This window comes from Pelodiscus sinensis, chromosome 9 (genome assembly GCF_052426305.1).
Source record: "Pelodiscus sinensis isolate ZL-2025 chromosome 9, ASM5242630v1, whole genome shotgun sequence".
Taxonomy (NCBI): domain Eukaryota; kingdom Metazoa; phylum Chordata; order Testudines; family Trionychidae; genus Pelodiscus; species Pelodiscus sinensis.
The window spans coordinates 65,750,083-65,769,647 of NC_143060.1; the positions used below are offsets into that span (position 1 = coordinate 65,750,083).

At 43.3% G+C, this 19,565-nt stretch overlaps 1 protein-coding gene across 6 annotated transcripts in view; it reads right to left on the reverse strand.

The window, feature by feature from the left end:
- Window positions 1-19,565, reverse strand: part of KIFAP3 (kinesin associated protein 3) — a 99,417-nt gene that overhangs the window by 19,330 nt on the left and 60,522 nt on the right. For 5 of the 6 annotated variants that reach the window (XM_075936986.2, XM_075936982.2, XM_075936984.2 and 2 more), the window contains 2 exons: window positions 13,879-14,068; window positions 7,634-7,733 (listed from right to left, as the gene is read on the reverse strand). In XM_075936986.2, coding sequence (XP_075793101.2) covers window positions 7,634-7,733; window positions 13,879-14,068 — 290 coding nt within the window. Of the gene's footprint in view, window positions 1-4,411; window positions 4,515-7,633; window positions 7,734-13,878; window positions 14,069-19,565 lie in introns of all 6 variants that reach the window. The other variant, XM_075936983.2, reaches the window with a different exon arrangement.

The following is a 19,565-nucleotide window of genomic DNA, read 5'->3' on the forward strand; positions in this document are numbered from 1 at the left end:
TTTAAATGAAGCAAAAAGGCCACCACAGAAATGTAAAAAACAGACACCACCATGGTAAAGTAATATAATTAATATAGCTTTAGTTTATTCTATCCAAGGACACGCTTATTTTAGAGCACTAATACATTCAGTCCTACACCCCACCTACCGGGCAGGTAAACTTTATCCCTACTTTATGGAAGGGGACACAAAAGGCACTGAAAGCTTATATGGCTTGCCCCAGAGCCTACAGATGCACTGTGTGGTCCCCTTCAGGCTCTGTTATATTTCCTGACTCCCAGTCTTATGACTATCCTACAAAGCCATCTACCACCCATTACACAACTGTGTATCGTCCCTCTCTCCCCTGCAGCAAAGGAGGCTTTAGTTAATAAAGTAACTCCTCTATCGGCAAGATCACCACAGCATCCACAGTAGCAGTATAGGAATAAAGGCCATTTTTATACTTTCTACTTGCAGGTAGAGTTTAGCAATTTATAATAATCTTCCTCTTTAGAAACTCAGGGACTGATTTTCATTAATGCTCAGCACTGGCTTAACTCTGCTCGCACTGAAATCAACTGAAATTGGATCGCTGACTTCCATAGGAGCAGTCTGAGGTCAGTGCACTGTGCTTTTCAAAATCTCACTCAAAATCCACGTAAGCGCCTTGGCATTATCTCAAAGATCTTACGGGCAGCGGGGACCATTAGACCATGTAGGATGACGTCCTGCAAAACACAGGCCAAAGAACCTCACCCAGGAATTATGAGACCCCCTCCTCCCCCAACTCCCAAAGAAAAGAAAATGCATGCTCAGTACAACTACTTGCATCTGTGGTCATGACTACTGTTATTCCTAATGCGCAAAAGTTACATTTTTGTAAAAGGGCATGTTAGTTACTTTCCTATCACTGCCGCAGATCTGGTTTTAAGTGTCACTTAGACGACAAGTGCTTGTTAATTTGATTAAGTCGCCAAGACACGGATCGGATCCATGTCACCAAACTACACTCCACAAGCAGCCTCTGCTTAGGAAGGCTGCCAGTCAGGCCGGCAAGTACACCTGCAGCCTTCTGCTCGGTTGCTGAAATGACAGGAGTTGAAGACGGAAAGGAAAAAGCGAAGCCCAGCGTCTGACTGCAAAGGCAGCTGCCTGCAGGACACAGGCAAGCAGGGCTCCTCCTCAGAGACCAACCCCAAGCTCTAGTTCTGTGCAAATGTCTGGTGCTAGGCTGGAGCGGCTGTCTGGCATGAGTCTAACATACGAATCCGAGGGGGAGCCGAGTTCGTCTGTTAGTCTACGATGAATAGTTTTGCAGCGTAGAACAGCTAGACCCATGTTAAAAGGGCATGTTAATGCACATGCATGATCAAAAGAGAAACCGAAGTCCTGGTCTCAGTGGAAAAAGAAGGGGAAGGCTGTGTAATGGGATCACTGCTCCATTTTGCCCAGGGTTATAGGAGCCTGTACCAGAAAAAAGGGCATTTCGAAAAGTTCTTCGGCAAGAACAACTGAAAGACTGGGGTGATGGCCAGCTTCTCTAGTTGTTATTTATCTAACATTACAGACAGCTTAGTCAGAATTCCCAGTTTCTCAAGATTTACAAGCAATTGGCACTTACTAAACACTATGTTTGTGCCATTACCTAAGTTTCCTCAGGATAAGTTTAAAAAGTGAGTTCTCCTGCAGAGAAAAACAGAATCCTAGAGAAGTCTCCATTCCAAGATATTTAGCTCTGGCAATTTTACCTGTAGTCAGAAAGCCATTAATCTCTGGTGTATCATTAACATTTGAAAGGTGGGTGATTACCAAACCGTACGTAAACAGGAGGAGGCCGGGAGGCTGTAGATAGGGCTGAGTGAAGGCCAACCTTTCCAAAGGAGGCATCAGTAGAGTCTTGCAAAGGTGTGAACTGGGCCCCACATACCTGCTTCTTGCCTATCACAGAGGGCTGTGCAGGTTAAAGGCCAAAGCCCGCCAGCCATCAAGGGTAGGGTGTCTGTTCCTTTGAGAGATGTGAGATTTAGGAAAGAGCACATTTAAGTGGACTGACTGGTTCAAGTGAAACTCCAAAAGAACCTGGGGGAGGGGAGTGAATTTAGTGTTTAAACATAAATCTGTATCTTTATGGAATACAGTGTAAAGAGGATCTGTCATCATCGCTCAAAGCTTGCAATCACTTAGGTGATCGCTTCCTGGAGAGGAGAGACACGAAGCAGGAAGCTAGAGGTTCAAAGGATGGCCTTAGGACTCCTAAGAGAACAAGGTTCAAATACCACTGAGGGACCAGCTTGCGAAGAGGTGGAAAGGTTCTAATTTGAGTAATTCAGTCTTCACTCACCTACTGGCCATCCGATTTTGGAAAGACCTAATTAGAACCTTTCTACCTATTCACAAACCGCCCATGGCCTCAGATGCCAGCACCTCCAAACCCAATGCAAGTCTTTTGGGTGGCAGAAGATACATAGGGTGGATCATGAGGAGAAAGTTGCTTTCTGTTCCAGAGGCGGTACCACCAGTACAGGCGAAAGGACGTTACGTATCTAGGAAGGAAGAGATGATAAACTCCAAGCAGTCAGCTTCTCATGGGGTGTTATGACATCTCTGGAAAGGATCGGACCCGAGCGAGGGGATTCTACGTACAGCAGTGCAAAGAAGTCCTATGAAGTCACAGGACCTACCGTGAGAGGGGATGTGGGCTCCCCTGCGTCAGAAACAGATTCTGCAGGACAGAGACCTGGGGTGCCACAGGTCGGTGTTGAAGCGCTGTCCACGCCAATGGATCCCAAGGCTTGGGAGGTGCCAAGGACGACAGTACCAACAAACTGTTTCCCAGCACCGATGGAATCCAATGTTTACATGGGCTTTCTTGTCAAGCCTTGTGGACTTAGAGTGTCCTACGTCCTCTTGGGCTGAGGTGCTGGGCTTGCTCAGAGCTGAATCTGACTTTTGAAGTGGATTTCAAGGAAGACTTGGTCCAGTGTAAATGGGAGACTTCTTGGGCTCCCGAGAGGATCCTTCCAGGAGATCTATGGGGGGGGAGGGGAGGGTAGATTTGCTGGTACCGGTGTTGGACTTAGCAGGAGGTTCACTGCTTACTGAATCAGGCCAACGTATGAAACTGGGATGGCGGTCCCTGACCCGGGTCCAGTTAGGTGAGAGTTCCTTTACCATGGTGACACAAGTAAAGAGATGCCGTACTGTCCTGACATGGTCTCCTCCACCTGACGGGCACTGAAACTGACAAGGATTCTGCTTGCTAAAGCTTCTGGATGGAGAAAAAGGCAAGCAGCAGATGAGCCACGCAAAACACAGCAAAGGTGGTGATCTAATTTTGTCCAATGAGCATTTGCCCGCATCCCCTTGAGAAGTTTTAGACTCTGACATAGGAATCAGTCAACAGTATTCCTGTCGCTGATGGAGATCGGTGTCAGATGCTTCAAAAGGAAGGACAAAGCCCCCCATGGCAGACAGCTTATGCCCTACAATTTTTCATCTAATGGATCTGTGACAGTCCTTACTCATATTTATTTCTTAGATTTCCATTAGAATGAGACATGCCTGTCCTATGCTTTAGGGCACACAGGCCAGGGGCCTCTAAGTAGCTAATCCAGTTTGGATTCCAGTTAAGCTCTTGGCTCACTAAGTGCCCTTAGCAGCTGTAGGCCTGCAGCCCCGATGTCTACTGGAACAGAGCCCAGACCACAGGAGTGGAGAGGAAGTCACTTGTTTTATAGTGACTCTCTGGCTACGCTCATCCTACGTGGCTGCAGTATTGGGCCCTGCCTTGACTAACAAGCTTCCTCTTGTGTTCCCTCATGCAGGGCTGATGAAAATTTATGGCTGATACTCCAGAGGCAGAAGCTGCTCTTGGCCCTTAGCTGAAAGTGTGTTGAAGCCTCAACCAGTTGTCAAATGAATGCCTCTTGGCCTCTGGTTGTTCTCTGTAACAAGGCTGGTCTCATGATTTGATAACGGTGTAAACTGGGTCACCTTGTGCAGTTATCTTATGCTGGAAACTTTTGGTGCAGAGGTGGGTGGCAATTGGAGCCCAGCTATGCTAATTTTGGGGGGGTCACCAAATCCCCCTGGCCTGGTGTCACTGTTGGCTACCACCACGCACGTAAACTGTAGTATGGCCTTCCTTTGCTATTACACCATGGGCACCAATACCAATTGGGCCTGTCATCATGCATACAAGCATTAGAGGTGCAAAGTCATGGAAAAATGAGCCCTTTGTATCCAATTTGTGTACAAGTTCCTTGAGCCAAGGACTTTGTTGTACTTGCAGGGACAGAGCACCTCATGGTAATAGGATTTGTAGGGTTTCAAGAGTCTGTGTGATATTACTACAGAAAAGCGAAGGAAAACATGGATTTTTTCACACCCAAGTGGTACTGACTCATTTAAGCTTAATGTTGTTACTTGCCTCAGATTTCACAGGATGGTCTTAATTTGGATAGATCTGGACCCTTCCTTCAGCACCTTCCTTCCCCAAGTGAACAGAATTCTTCCTATTGACTCCAGAACATCTGTGCCAGTCAAAGCACAACAAATACAAATACATTTGATGCAAACAGATTCAAACCACGTGGAAATACGCATCATTTCATCAGCTGGCTATTCCTTCTCCTAGCAACTGAACGGGGATGATTTTTAAAAAAGGAAAGTTTGGACTGTTACAATTTTCACATCCTATTTGCTAAACTAGTTTCTGAAAACGATCCAATAATTAATAGAAAAATGAACCCTTTTATACCAAGAAACCCTAGTTTATTACAAGCTGGAACTGGTTTCCAAGAAAAAGTATTTTTAGCATACGGTTCTTGTTATCTTTAAAACATAAGCATAAAAATACCCTGGAATTATGTTATGGCATGGATAAAATGTACACTATAGAATACATGAAAAAGCCCTGACTAAGTGCTATTATTTTTAATCAGGCAGTACTGCAAATACGACTTCACTTTCCAACACCCACTCAAATTTGGGGAGGCTGAAATCTCCAAACTCATGGGACTGGCAATTCTGTTGCTCATGCCTCGGAGCACTAATGCATTTTACATTAGCTCTGAGCATCAGGAAATCCTGGCTCCTGTGCCAAGAAGTTCAAAACGATAATGACACACGTCTGAAAACCAGGATTCGCTGCCCGACTGCCGGTGTCTATGCTAGCAAACAGTCCTGCCCCTCTGTGTGGTATATGGGTCAGAACATTTCGAACAGCACAAGCTGTTTCCAATTAGGTTGTCTCCCTATATGGCGGATAATTCCAGAGACAATCGTATTGAAAAGCACTCCCAGAAACAGAATCCTAATTGGAAATCAGAATGTATTTGCCTGCACCCTACACAACGGGCTGCTATCAAGTTTGCAATTTGTATTTATTCTTTCCATTTAAACGGGTCCCCAGACTTTAATGCCTTGTGGTTAGGTAACAAGGGCATTCTACAAATACGTTCAATTTTTAAAATATATTTGAGGTGTTTTACCAATCGTTTTAGCTGGAAGGAGATCAGATTTAAAGCCTCACAAATGTACATTTTTGACAGAAGGCTGAAACGAAAGGCTCGGCAATCGACGATAGCTCAGATGCCCAAACTTCCCCCAAACAAGGGCTTCATTGGCAAAGCTACAGGATCTTGAAGGAGCTATTCCTAGTTTCCCAAAAACAAAGCAGCCCACGGCCATCTTCATCTTTAACAGGAACATGCAGCCAGTGGGAACCGTGTCCCTCTGACATTCCAGCTAGATCCCAGCTGGTCAAGGTGGATAACTGCGTCCTGTCATCTCCATAGGGCAAACTGAGAATGGCTAAGAGCCACATTGCACAGGTACGTCTACACTCCAATCAGAGATGTGATTACAACTCATGTAGCACGTCCAAGCTAACTCTCATTTGGTGAGCTAGCTTAGGAGTCAGAGCAGTGAAGCAGAAGTTAACACATGCCTCTGTGTGGCCTCCTGGCCCAAATAATTACCCAGGATTGCAGCTGAGCTTGTACAGTCCATGGGATTACAGCTTCACTGCTAGCCATATGAACGCTTGTCAGGTATGCAGTGTGCAAGCTTGCCCTCGACTGTTGTGCAAACATACCCTAAGACTCTGGGGGTTGTATCCGGCATCCCTTTTCTTCAGTTTCTCCATCACACACAGACTTTAATAGACTTACACATTTTAAAGTTAATAAATTAATCACAATCTCTGACAAGGGCTTTCATTTTAAAAAACTGATTGCAAAGAAGTCACCACACTGCAAAAAAGATGTTGCAAAACAATCTTAGCCGAGCCATGCTTGGGAAGTCACCAAATTGTCAGCCCTTGCGTGTGCTTGGCTTGCAGGCATTTCTGTGGCAAGAATCCCTCCTCCAATCAAGATACAAGGAAGCAGAAGGGGCTCGCCTGGAAAATGAGCAATGTCAAATAGCCATGCGGGTGGGATTTCAGATAAAGAGGTGCACAAAGTGAAACACCTACATGAGGGTCTCCTTCCAAAAGGAGTGCAATTACCTAGCCCAATCTAGTACCTAACATCACCTGTTGGGAAAAGGTAATCACAGAATTTCCCCAAACAGATTATACTGCTACATGTTGGGATTTATTTACACTAAACTCTACCTGTCGGGATTTGTTTACACTGTACAATTAACTACTAAAGTTTTTAGCAGTTCTGTCCTGGGGCGGGGGGAAATACAAGTCCACAAGGGGAAGCAGCAGGTCTCAATTTCTTGTTGAAGTGAATGCCACAGGATTACTACACAGTGTACTAAGTACATCCTTCTATTGGCGTGCCCGGTCACACGTGCCTATCTGCCACGATTTGGCATACACGTCCCATAAAATAAAGCCTTTCCTAAACCCTACAGATGTCGTGAGGGACAGGGAAGGGTCGTCTTCTCTAAAATGGGTGTTTTCTTACTTGACCTTGTGAGCAAAGCCAGTCCAGAAATCCAAAGTGGAACAGCTTGCTCCGATGACATGGGAGAAAAGGTCAGAGTAGAAGGGCAATTCAGATAAATGTCTCCAAAAGCTCCAGGAATCTACTAGTCGAGCCAAAAGGCAGACATCTTTCACCCATCCACTAGATTTTCAAAGCAGATGACATCAGTAATCTAGCTGGAGTGTTAGCTAGGAAGATTGAGTAAAGTCAGGAAACAATCCTGACAGCTGAGAAACTTATTTTTAACAGCTTAAGAATACTGGAAACAATTCTCCTAGTTAATCAAATCCCCCAGCGTCTCCTTAGACATTTCCAAACAATGATGCCTGAATAGTGTTTGAATAATTGTCATAACACGTAATGAGTTGTGCACTCTAGTTTTCTATTCCATTTTTATTGCCTTTGGAAAGCTATCAGGAAATACTACGCATTCATTAATGTGTTAAAAGAAATGTGTAATTCAAAGGCAGACTGGATCCTCCAGTGTGACAAAACACCATGAAGTTTTTATTTGCGATTTCCAGAAACCTGCTCTCTCGATGTAAATCATTCCCCTAAGTACATTTTGAAAATCTAACCCTATTAAAGCTTATGTTTTGGAATGGAAAAAAGGTTACTCAAGTCGAAAAAAATGTAAATCAAGCACTAAAAAGAAACTTGAATGAGTAGCTTTCTGATTACGTACATGCTTCCCAGAGAGAGGGGTTTACCTGCTGGAGAAGGGATGTTGCCCGACTAAGTCTCCATTTTGGAGGTGATAATCATTGAAGAAATCTGGACTCACAGCTGCATCAGGGGCTATCAGGCCATCTATGAAGAAACGAGAAATAGAGGTTGAGAAATAGCAGCGTGCCAGGGGTGTCAGCAAAGCAGGCCACACAGCGAGTGCTGCTTTCTTCCAGCCACGCTCCAGTCAGCAATCTGTGTGAGTTTAGGGATCAATAACCAACAGCAAGAAACAAGGCCAGCGCTTGGCACAGTAAGAGAAGAGACTTGCTGGAGCCTGAAGTAGACTTCACAGCCCAATGCCCAGCTCCTGGGAAGAGCCACAGTTCAGAGCTGTATCCCTCTCACCTTTGCCAGCAGGACGGGAAGAGATGTACCAGGCTCAATCCTGCCCATCCTGTCACAGGAGTGGGACCAGCAGAGAAGTGATAAAGAGCCACACACCAACTTCCAGGTCAGTGGAATAGAAATGGGGAGGCAACATCTGGCTTCTTTCCTCAGCCACTATCCCTCTCCACCTTCTTTTTGAGGCAGATCTTCATGACCTGTTTTCTGCACCTTCACAGAAGTGTAATGCCTCGTAAGACTAATCTAAACATCAATTTCACGTGACGGCTCTTGGGGAACTCTAGGAAGTGGACAGTTCTATTATCTTACTTCCTTTTACATGCACCGCAGGGAAAAGTAGGTACATGTGTTAATAAAGTCACTAAGATCGCTTCAAGGAATCTCAATCTTACCTGGTTTACAGGTGAGAGCCGGATCTAATGGACTAAGCTTTCCTCTCAGTTATACTATCTCCGGAATGTGTTAAAATCCCCAACTGAGGAACAAGCCTGACAAGCTCATTACAAATGGTGCCAGTTCCATCACAGAAGTGCCACCTGTCAATACAGCTGTTCCCACCACTAAGTCAGACCAAATTCGGAGGGATATTCTGAGAAGCCCTGCTTTGGCTATAACAGTATCTCACCAGAGTTCTTGAAGCACGCCAAGGCTTGTACTCACCAGTGGCTGGCACAGTTCACATTATAGTCAACGAAAAGCAACGTCCGAAGACATCATGAATGTAAAAAAATCATTGCTCTCCTGAAACCAGGGAAAAGCCACATAATGTCGCAATCATCTCATCCTTCCCCAGAAAGAGAGTCAAAGCTCAATGCAGTCTTTCAGAAAGGCTGGAGCAGCTAGGATCAAACGCTGCTTTGACAAAATGGCTTTCAGAAAAACCTGAAGACAGGAGCCACAGTCTGGGACATGTGGTTCAGACATCTGGTTCTTTGCCAAACTGCCAAGAGCACTCCCAGCATGAGTAGTCAACATGGTTGATCTTTTCTGCAACAGACATTTCTGAATGCACATGGGAGACAGAAAAAACTTAAACAACAAATAGTTCTGCAGCACCTTAGAGACCAACAAAAAATGTAGATGTCACCATGGCACACCCCACTTCTTCAGATGCATGATGAATGGGACACAGAGTTAGTGGCACGTGGAAAAGAAACCAACGACCTACCACAAGGCTCTGTGCAGGCACCAATGCTTTTCAACAGGTTCACATACAACTTGCCGCTCCCCCAGTCCTGCACGGGTGTTCATATATGCAGACGACATTGTCTAAGTGTCCAAGCACAGTCATTCCCAAAATGTGGCGATATCCCAAAGACTGATGTCATTAAGACGGCTAATACTGTAGTTTTGTGAGTCGTTAAGGTGCTGCTATACTATTCGTTGGTGTTTACTGTAGTCAGTGTGACTAAGACATTTTCGAGTGAGGTCCACCTTCCCAATGCCAGAGCAGACCAAGAACTCGATGGACATTGCCTAAACCATGAATTCCACCCAATCTCTCTCAAAGCACCCCTCGATGGAGCTCTCACAAACCTCAACCACCAGCGGAAAACTGCAGTTACGGCAAGGACCTTTGACAATAGTCTAATAATCTAATAAACTCTATCTGCCAATTCACGGGGCACAAACTTTCCAACTCTCCAGTCATCCAATGTAGCCCTCTGGTACTTCGCAGCCGAATACTCTGTTCTGGTCTTCGCTGGCTCCATTCATCCCATGTCAAGTTGGCTGACACACAACTCCCCTGAACCATGTGCACTGTAAGTGGGATGATTCTACCCACCCCAATATCATGGCTCCCTATATTAAGCACCATCACGTCTCCATACATCCACCTGGAGGATGTTATAGCCAGAAGACCAGGGCAAACCCGAGTCTACCACTATACATCTGAGGACCCAAGAACGTACTTGTTGAAGCGGTCATAGTGGGCCCACCTACCCCTGCCCAGATTTCAGTGTCAGGGTGGTTTGACGAATGATTTCCAATGACAATTGCAGACCAATCTCTTAACTGAACCAACCAGGCATGTATCTGGCTTTGATTTACCACGCTGTTCATGGGTCCTTCTGAATCAATTTTGATTGGGCTGGGCCCAACGTGCAGCCAGCCTCAACACCTGGGGCCAACAAGAGGCTCCCACATGTGGCTATGGCCAAAGACAGCGTAACACACCACTGAGAACTGCCCTCTGACCAGACTGGATGGTGGTCTGAAGGCTTCTGCATCTGGGTGAAGAAGCTACTGCAAACGGACTTGGCAAGCTTCATATCTGATAAGAACAAGCTGAACCTGTGTAAATCCAGTCACTCCACTGCTCCAGATTTATTTCAGTTAAATGAAAGCACCACTTAGCATTATTGCTATTCTTAGTTTCTTGGTACATCCGTTGATAATAAGAAGGGTATAGTTCTTTACCTGGTGAGAAGAGCCAGGCTTTATTAGAGAAAACAAAGCTATCTCCATTACAATATACAGTAACAACAAAAGTCTGAAGCAGCATTTAGAAGTGAGTCCCAGTCTTACAGATCAGAAAGCATGCCAATATATAAAAAAAAAAAAAAACATGGAAGAAACAGCTGCATTCTGGCTGATACTTTAATAGTTTAACAGAGGACAGAAGGATTCATAATGACGAGGAAGTAACAAATGCCATTCCACTTTAAAGTAAAAGAGATAAGATCCAGGGACTCATATGCCACTTAGCTTAACCTCTGTGGTTTCAAAGATACTAAAGTTGCCTACGCAGGAAGCAGTGGAAAGTTACTTACAGACACAGAGGCTTAAAGAGGAGGACTCAAGCATTCAAACAAATCTCTCTTTGCATTACAAATTTACCCGATTTTTTTTAAAGATAATGTAGTGACAAATGATAAAAGGAATAGAGCTGACACATCCAGATTTCCAAGAGACATTTGATGAGGTGCTACAGAGATTCATTTAGAAGATAATAGTGTATGGGAAAGTGATTGAAGGCAAGGTAACAGATTGTAAATGAAACATGCTAACCATGATCAGACAGCATTTTGAGAAGTGTAAAATGCAGTGGGAGAGCCTACAGCTAATTGCATGCATGTGTGTGCAGCATGAAAGAGACTAGAACCTGACAAGAAAATATTCTTGCAAATACATAATCTTGTTTTTTCACATTGTTCCGATAGAGGCAAAATACAAGTGTGCTATAATGGAATAAAATATTTCAAAGAAAAATAGACTTAACTGTATTAGTACTGATATTAAGTCTCTTTTCCTCTATCTGAATTTCTAAACAAAAAATATGATGAAGAATAAGCAACTTTGCACTAAAGGCATTCTCAAATTTTAAATATACTAATTAAGTAATTTCATACAGATTTATGCCAAACTTCTCTCTCAACACCAGGATTATTAAATACCAAAATACGTTTTTAATCCTTCTCAATGGAAAAAGCATTACATTTTAACGTTGATACTGAAGTAACCATTCACTGCTTAAGGTTTCTTCAGACAACAACACTAGCATGAAACCATAAAAATCAGAGTTACTGCCAATAAACACATGAATTTATAGGAAAATAAAAGTACATAATGTCAGATGCACGGAATGCTATTGCAGGTTAATCGGTATCTGTTGTCAGTCACACTTACTTAACGTAAGTTAGGGATGTGCATATTCAAACACAGGGAACACTGAATGCTTGGAAAGTTACTTTAGATTATGTTAGTGATTTGCAGAATTCTTACAGGTTGAGAGAAGAGATGACTATTTTGCTTCGGCCAATCAGACAGCAGATCATCCATAAAAGTATCATAATGTAATTTCATAAATAAGCTGGTTCTGACTGAAGTTTTGATTTTTGACCTTATGAACAAAAAGTCAGTCCTTCAGAAATCTATACGACTACAAAAAAAAAAAAAGAGATGCCAGTTGGTATAATAATCCATAGCCTTTTCAAAGTTACACTGTGTGTGTGTATATATGTCCTTGAAATGTGATCAGATTTCAGGAACATATCCTTAGTGGCCCTTGCCAGAAGGAAACTGAAAAAGTGAATCTGTATTCTGCATATAATCACTTACTCTTCTACCTTAAAAGAACAAAATGACTTCTCAAACAGCTGCAAAACCTATCATTTGAAACCTGCCCCTCCTCCCCCGATCAAATATCAATTCCAACACAAAAATCTTTGTTCAAATGATGTTACGTCTGTAGCACGAAAGCCAGTAATTCAAACTGACTGGTTCCACTCTGTTCCTAGCTCTCAGAACTGGGAAAAGAAATGGTCCACTGAAGCAAGCCGAGGGCTATTTTAAAACTCTGGAGAGGGGAGATGACAGCAGGCATGCTTTCACATCTTTCACTCCAGAACACCAAAAGCATTGCTAGAATAAGAGACCCCTGTAACATACTATGAATTGCTCAAAGTTTGTCTCATAGTTTTAGTGCAATTCAAGTGTTCAAAAAGGAAAAAATATCTAGCTAACAGATCACCAAATCTGTACATCAGCCAACTATAGTGTTGACATACTTTGAAAGTAACTAAAATGGCATTGGGGGGTTCAATGTTTGTTCTTGCTCAATAACTTCAGATTAAACATACCTAGTTTACAGTAGAAAAGTGTTTGATGTCTCTTAAATAATTACCCTTCTTGCAAATTGTACTTGGGGTATGAAAGCCAAACTGAGCTCATGCACCACCATCAGCAAAGGACTGTGCATTTATGTAGAAGGTAAGACTAGCTCCCCGCAAGAGTGTTTTCAAGGATATAAGTCTTCAGGCTTCTGGGCGTTAATCAGCCTTTATTTAGAGTTAGAAAGAAACTTCTCCTATGGGAAAGTTATTCTAAAACTGTTTCCTGCAGGGTGTATCTTACAGTGTCCTCTGAAGCAGCTAGCAAGAGCCATGGGAGACAGCACATTAGGCAACATGGACAGGAAGGGTTCAGCTTGGCAATTTCTGTGTTGCAACTTCAAAATCTTGTACAATAATGTGAGAGAATATAGTCCGTCTCAGCTCCACAATTCTATGGCGGGGCATACCTGATATTAGTACAAAAAAAATCAAGCACTTAAAACACACCCACCCACCCACATACCCACACCCACACCCCAAGTCTGGCTGCATATACACAGGGACCAAATCTACTGAGTAAGAAGGTGCCACTTTCACATCATTTTTGTGACCACAGTCACTCTAATTTTCAAGTGACAAAATATTTTTTCTTAAGGAAAAAAAATGTATTAAAAAATGGAAGCCAGAAAGCATAAAAATAGAGCTTTTAAACAAGGTTTTCCTCAGACAAGAAAACAACAAGAATGCCTAGGATATAGTCTCTGTGTGGGACAATCAGTTGTTTGTATTGTTGTTCACAGGATATCAGACAGATGAGAGGGGGTGAGGTAATATCTATTATTGGATCAACTTCCGCCGGAGACAAGCTTTGGAGTTTATACAGAACTCTTCTTCAGATCTCTAAGTCAAAAGATGATTTTTCGGGCTGCCAGCAAAAGCCGGGATCTACAAATCCAGATGGGTTCTTTCTAAGTCTTACATCCCCCTCAGAAACCAATATGCCACCACTGGATTTGAACAGACACACAAGGCAAAATGGAACCCCACTTCAACTCCCATCACTGCACTGCTGTGGGGCTAAAAGGGCTAAAAACGCTGGCTTCATTTGCTAAGCAAACCAGCTATGGTCACAAGACACAGGTGTGAGGCGCAAGACTGGGCCAGTTTTACACATCCAGGAGCCTGCTGAATAAGCTAGTATGAAGTAGACGGTAACAACCCTCCCCGGCTGATGTGTAAGCACAGCTCCACTACAGTTGAAAATCAGGTCCCCCGTGCAGACGTTGAAAGCATGGACAGATGCTGAACTTAGTCTGCTGCCTTACCTGAATTGTAATAAAGGTCAGGCCTTTCGAGAATGTCTCCCTCGTGGATGTACGGCTCAATGCGGTCATCCCCATACAGGCATTGCTCATTCTCATCCATCTGCCGGCTTTCCACCATCTCCAGCCACTGAGAGTTGTGCCATCGGAATTTCTCACTCTGGATCTTCTTGGCCCACTCCTCATCGTATTCCTGTGAAAAATGCCAAGCAGGTTTTTAACCAGGCACTGGAGAAAATGGTGGGGGAGGGGAGAGCAAACTTAGCGCTAGCTAACGACACACACTTAGCGCTAGCTAACGACACATGCTTCACAGTCTCAAGAGACAGACATCCTCTGTTTAACTTGATGGTGCCCTGGAAATATAATACAACATGTTGCCAATATGCGAAATGCTGGCATAGCAGAAATCGGCATCCACTACGCACGGACAGATTCATAGCTGGAAAACAGACTGATTCACCTATGTATTATCGTCGTTCAGGGTTAGACTTGTGAGAATGTTTAGTGTTCAGACTCTATAAAATGCTTGAACCATGTTGCATGCATTAACCTTACTTGTGGCATCTGTATCATGTGTGATAAGGGAATAAGCAAGTTTTGCTTTACAATTCAAAACTTGTGAATCTAGGCATGAAGGAGGACTCCCTGCCCACCAAGAAGTACTATCAAGATTAAATGGGCCACAGTAGAGAAACTGTGTTCACTGCTCCATCCACCCGTGAAGTTACATGGAGGAGCCATTGTCCCATAGGCTTAAACTCTGGGGAAAGGACATATAAAGATGCTCACAAGAAATGGTTCTCTTTGCTCTTTGGAGTTTTACAAAGCCTGGAGCTAAGAAACAAAAGCAGAAATCCCCAGGGCAAATCTAAGACATTTAATGGACAGATTACAACAGCTCTCAACATTTGGAACCACAGACTCACTTGTGCAGATAGGTCACCTGCTCTGACCTGTAAACAACACATGTCTTTTTCTGAGTTAATAAAGCCTTAGTTTACTAGAGGATTGGCTATAGGTGCTGTATTGTGCACCAGAGACAAGGTACAAATACATGTGGGGTAAGTGCCTGGTCTCCTGGGATTGAAAGCAGACTGAATATTTTGTGGTAATAAGTGACCATTTAGTGACCACCAAGTGCAGCTTGCTGGGGTGGTAAGATATACTGGAGTGCCCAAGGGGACTGTTACCATAGTCCGGGCTGGGTCACATTTGTTCTAGGGCTGGTGATATCTAAATATGAAGCACCACCAGTTTGGCATGTTTCTCCTGCTTTTTGACAGTTTGCCCTGAGGTTGGCACTCCCGGCCATGAATCACTCCAGGCAGCATGACATCACATAGTATTCTCTTTCTCCACAGCAGGTACAGCACAGATGGAAGCAGTACAAATTTCTCTTAGCCCTCACTGATTCTCAACACCATCTGACAGACCCTCGTTTAGGAGCAAGACAGAGAGCGTCAAATGCCGCCCAGCTGATTAGCAGAGCACGCACAGCTAGGTTTTGTTTCTGTAGTGGTGGTGCACATTCGCACATGCCTCAGTGCGCATAAAAAAGCATTCTGCACACGGATGGAAAAAAATCCACCCCGGATGGAAGAGATTAGAGGGAACATTGGTCTCCACAGTTTTTGATTAACCTGCTGACAAGGAGACAGTTATGCCAATTGCAACAGAGATTATTATGGTTATTATAATAAAAATATATTGGACATATCTGTTCATTGTTCCTGTTTAAAATTCACTAGGAGTTAATTGCTGGAAAACAAACAGAGGTTCAAAAGATGTTGATAAAAATCTATCAAAACTTATGTGGCTGCACCCTAATTTGTAAGCAATTTTCTGTTTAGCATCCCCCAAGTCTATTCCGATAAGTCAAGACCTTGGAATCCATGACCTGCTCCCTATGTTTAATACTCGGTGTCCAACAAAAACAAGCAAGACTGGTATTAGAAGAGATTCAAAGTTCAGACCTGAACTGAACTTCCAAGTTTAGAGGTTTAGGAGCAGTCCACTGTGGAACTGAAGGCCAGCTATGAAATCTGAATCTGGTTCAAAAACTTTCTGGAAGTTTGGGGTGTTCAGATACAGAGTTAAGATTCAGGATCATCTCTAGGTTATTTAATGAACAGCCTAGTAAAACTTGATTTCCTACCCCTAGTGACAGGATTCCCAAAGCTGGTTACACAGGACTGCTATAAAAAAGTGCCAGTCTATCAATGTTGAAATGAGCTGCAAGATAGTGCTGGTTTAGAGGAAGCAACAGAACTGTCTTGTACACATCTTTCCCGACAATGTAAAGCTGGTTTTACAAGTGCCCTTTCAATGAGAACATGTTTGTCAAGAGGAGGTAATATCTGTTATGGGGTCAATTTCTGCTGGTGGTATGCACAAGCTTTTGAATTACAAAGATTTTTTTAATTCAAAATTTTTCTTCTTCGTCTGGAAAAAGAAATCAGACTAGTTGAGCTAAATCCAAGGTGGGCTAGATAGCATTGGTGGTCATTCTTCAGCGATAAGCCACATGCTGACATTTGCTAACACTACTGGAAAGAAAGGCCTCGTTCTAGACTCAAGAAACATGTGTGTGCATTTCCACAGCCAGCTATCACATCTGTACCCAGGTTCACAGCTGAGTGATAGCTACGTGATATACAGCGGTTAACAACCTTGTCAGAGGCTTGTCGACTGCAACATACGTGTAGCAAGAAAAGACAATCAGAAATAGTATTTCATGACATTCCTTTTTCACAATGGAAGCCTAACGTGTCCTCTCCATACCCTAGACACCTGATTCGCTGATATCAACAGATGCTGGATCAGTCCCTAAGGGTACATCTACACAGCAACTAGACACCCATGGCTGGCCTATGTCTGTGAGGTAGAAGGGGGTCCCAGCAGCGAGACAGCCCGAACCCTGCATCAGCTGGCATGGACCAGCGATAAGGTTTTCTTTCTATCTAGACATGCCTTAAAGCGATGTGTTCATTCCCACAACAGGTGAATCTCTGAAAACAACCTATCAACTTACCGTGCGCCTCCATGCCTCGTGCGACATCCAAACCTTTATTGCTCAGGAAACAGAGATCAGGCCTTAGTTTTACTTGACGAATGGCAGTTTCTTTCTTTTGGCACGAGGCCGGATATTGACTTTCCATTCTGATGCAACATCAGTACAAACAGCTGCCTGCATTGGGCTCTATGGACCTATTTGTGGTGCGCATTTACACTTCGTAAAATACAGATCTAAGATTTTTATCTCCGAAGTCTGTATGTAAACTCACCACACTGGGATGCCTCTCCATCTGGCAAGCAAGAGATTGAGATTTCAACCCAGGTCTCCCACACAGCTCTGTGCTCACCAGGCTGGCTCTCAAACACTTGCAGGCCCTGCTGGCGTCAATCCCCAAACTGCAACCTAAGCTCAGGATAGAAGCATAAAAATGCCACCTTGGTGAAAGAGCACTGGGCTGGGCTGAGTTGAGTTCTTTCTTCCCATCGCACCCTCACTTTTAATTCACTGAAAAACTAGAACTAGCTGTGAAAAATTAATAAACTTCTTGGAAAAGGTAAGCTCATCCCGGAGAAGATTTATAAAGTGACCCGTGAAAAATGAAAGGGTCCAACTCTCAGCGATGACATCTGACCAGCATCTTGGAAACATTCCCCGTGCTGTGTCTGCCAGAACTGTCTATTATATCAGCCCTCGGCAGCCTTAAGCTCCTTTCAAGCTTTAGAGAAACACCTTGTAACTGCCAGCAGCCAGTCTGTAAATCCCAAGAAAACGATTCCCAGAAATGATGATTACAAGAAGGGGAAAAGCTAAACAAACAGCAAATCAGATTAATTTGTAGAAAACTTATTTGTTACACTGGCTTATTCAGTTTCAAAAGGTCCCAATTGGAGCAATGGTGATGACTAAGCTCCCAACTGCAGAGTTAGCAGGGGAAAAATCTAAATCTACAGACATAATAGAGGAACATGAGGACTTTTATTAACCATCCCACAGATATCAATTTAAATTCCCCCAGCCCCTTATTGTAGTAAAAAAAAATAGCGTCCACAGAACAGAATATTCTTTATATGCTTCTTTCAGAAATTCAACACTCCACATGAACTGCAACAAGCTCCATGAGACAAACTACCTGCTGCTCTAAATACGCCTCTTTAGCCCTGAGGAGCTAAAGCCGGCAGCTGAACCGATGAATTAAATTGGCATGGACCGGGCCACCTCTCTCGAGTGAATTGTGCACATTTTTTTTTTATGATCTAAATCACATTTTCCCCAACTGCCTTCAGGTAATTTTGGTGCTTTTCTAATATTTCCAAAATCCATTTCAGATTATTGTTTTGGAATTACCATACCAGATCATAGTAAGAGTAATTCTGTCAAGGATCCGTGTTTGGCAGGGGTCATAGGTTTTAAAACCAGAAGGGATCATTATGATCATTCAGAAACTGATCTGCTGCACAGCACAAGCCAGCGGGTCTAAATCAACAGTCCCTCCTGAAGCCTCTAGCTTCTCCAGAGGTTGGTACAAAAATACCTGGGAGTGAACAATTATGGAAAAAACTGTCCAAGTAAATATTGGCACAAAAGTGAAAATTCAGCACCATAAAACTACAACTAAAGGAAAAACTGGGTAACAAAAATCAATCAATCAAGGAAAAGCAACTCCCTGCAATCTCAATGGTCCTAGTGTCTACAAGGTCCTTGAAGGGATTCATTTTGAGCCACTTTAAAAGCCTTCTTCACTTGAAAGGCATCTTCTTTACCCAATGAATTTCCTCAAATGAAATACAAAACTACAACAGCCACATGCAGAGTGAAGTCTGCCAGCCTTCTTGGCTATTAGGCCACGGTGTAAGCAGGGGTGCAGTCTGTCTCTGATGGTTTTCAAACTTGCAAGTTCAGTTGTAGCAGGAGAGGAGTGTTTAGAGGTGGATGGTATGCTCCCTTGACACTACTATCTTAAGCATTCAAGTTTCCATAAATCTTGGAGCATCTTGGAAGATGTACGGCTTGATTCTGCATGGAATGTGCCATCCCTTTTGAAGTCTTACATCCAGCTTTGTTTACTGTTGAACCACTGAAACATTATGAAGCGTTAACTGGCCTATTATCAGAGCATGCCTGTTCCCTATCAGGGGTCCCCTTTGTCACTGGCTTCCGTCACACCTTGTATCTGATTAACACACTATAGGATAACATAGAACTCCACAGATCTGTTTTGTGTTCCCTCTAGCTGATGGAAAACAGATTTTCCTTTACACTTTAATGTGGCTGCCCTCTAATTAGGTCTTTAATCCGGTTCATTTCATGTGATTCCCTGTACTGAATTAAAGCTGCTCTACAATAAATTGAATCCTTGTTAAGGTTAGGATTCTAGTTGGTAAAGTGATACATTGAATTGACTGTTACCTAAATATACACCTGCTGCAACAAAATGCATAGTTTATAACTCTATACGAATGGTTAGATTAACAGCATGTCAGTCACTGATGAACAGGGTAGGCTTTTCTGGTTAGCTAATCTTTAGTGGCATTTCTGCCCAGTCCCTAAAACAAGCTGCTTCCAGCACATAATGGTCCAAATTCTGCCCTCATGTACATTTGTGTAACCTTGAATGATTTCACTCGAATTATCAGAGGGGTAGCCGTGTTAGTCTGAATCTGCAGAAGCGATG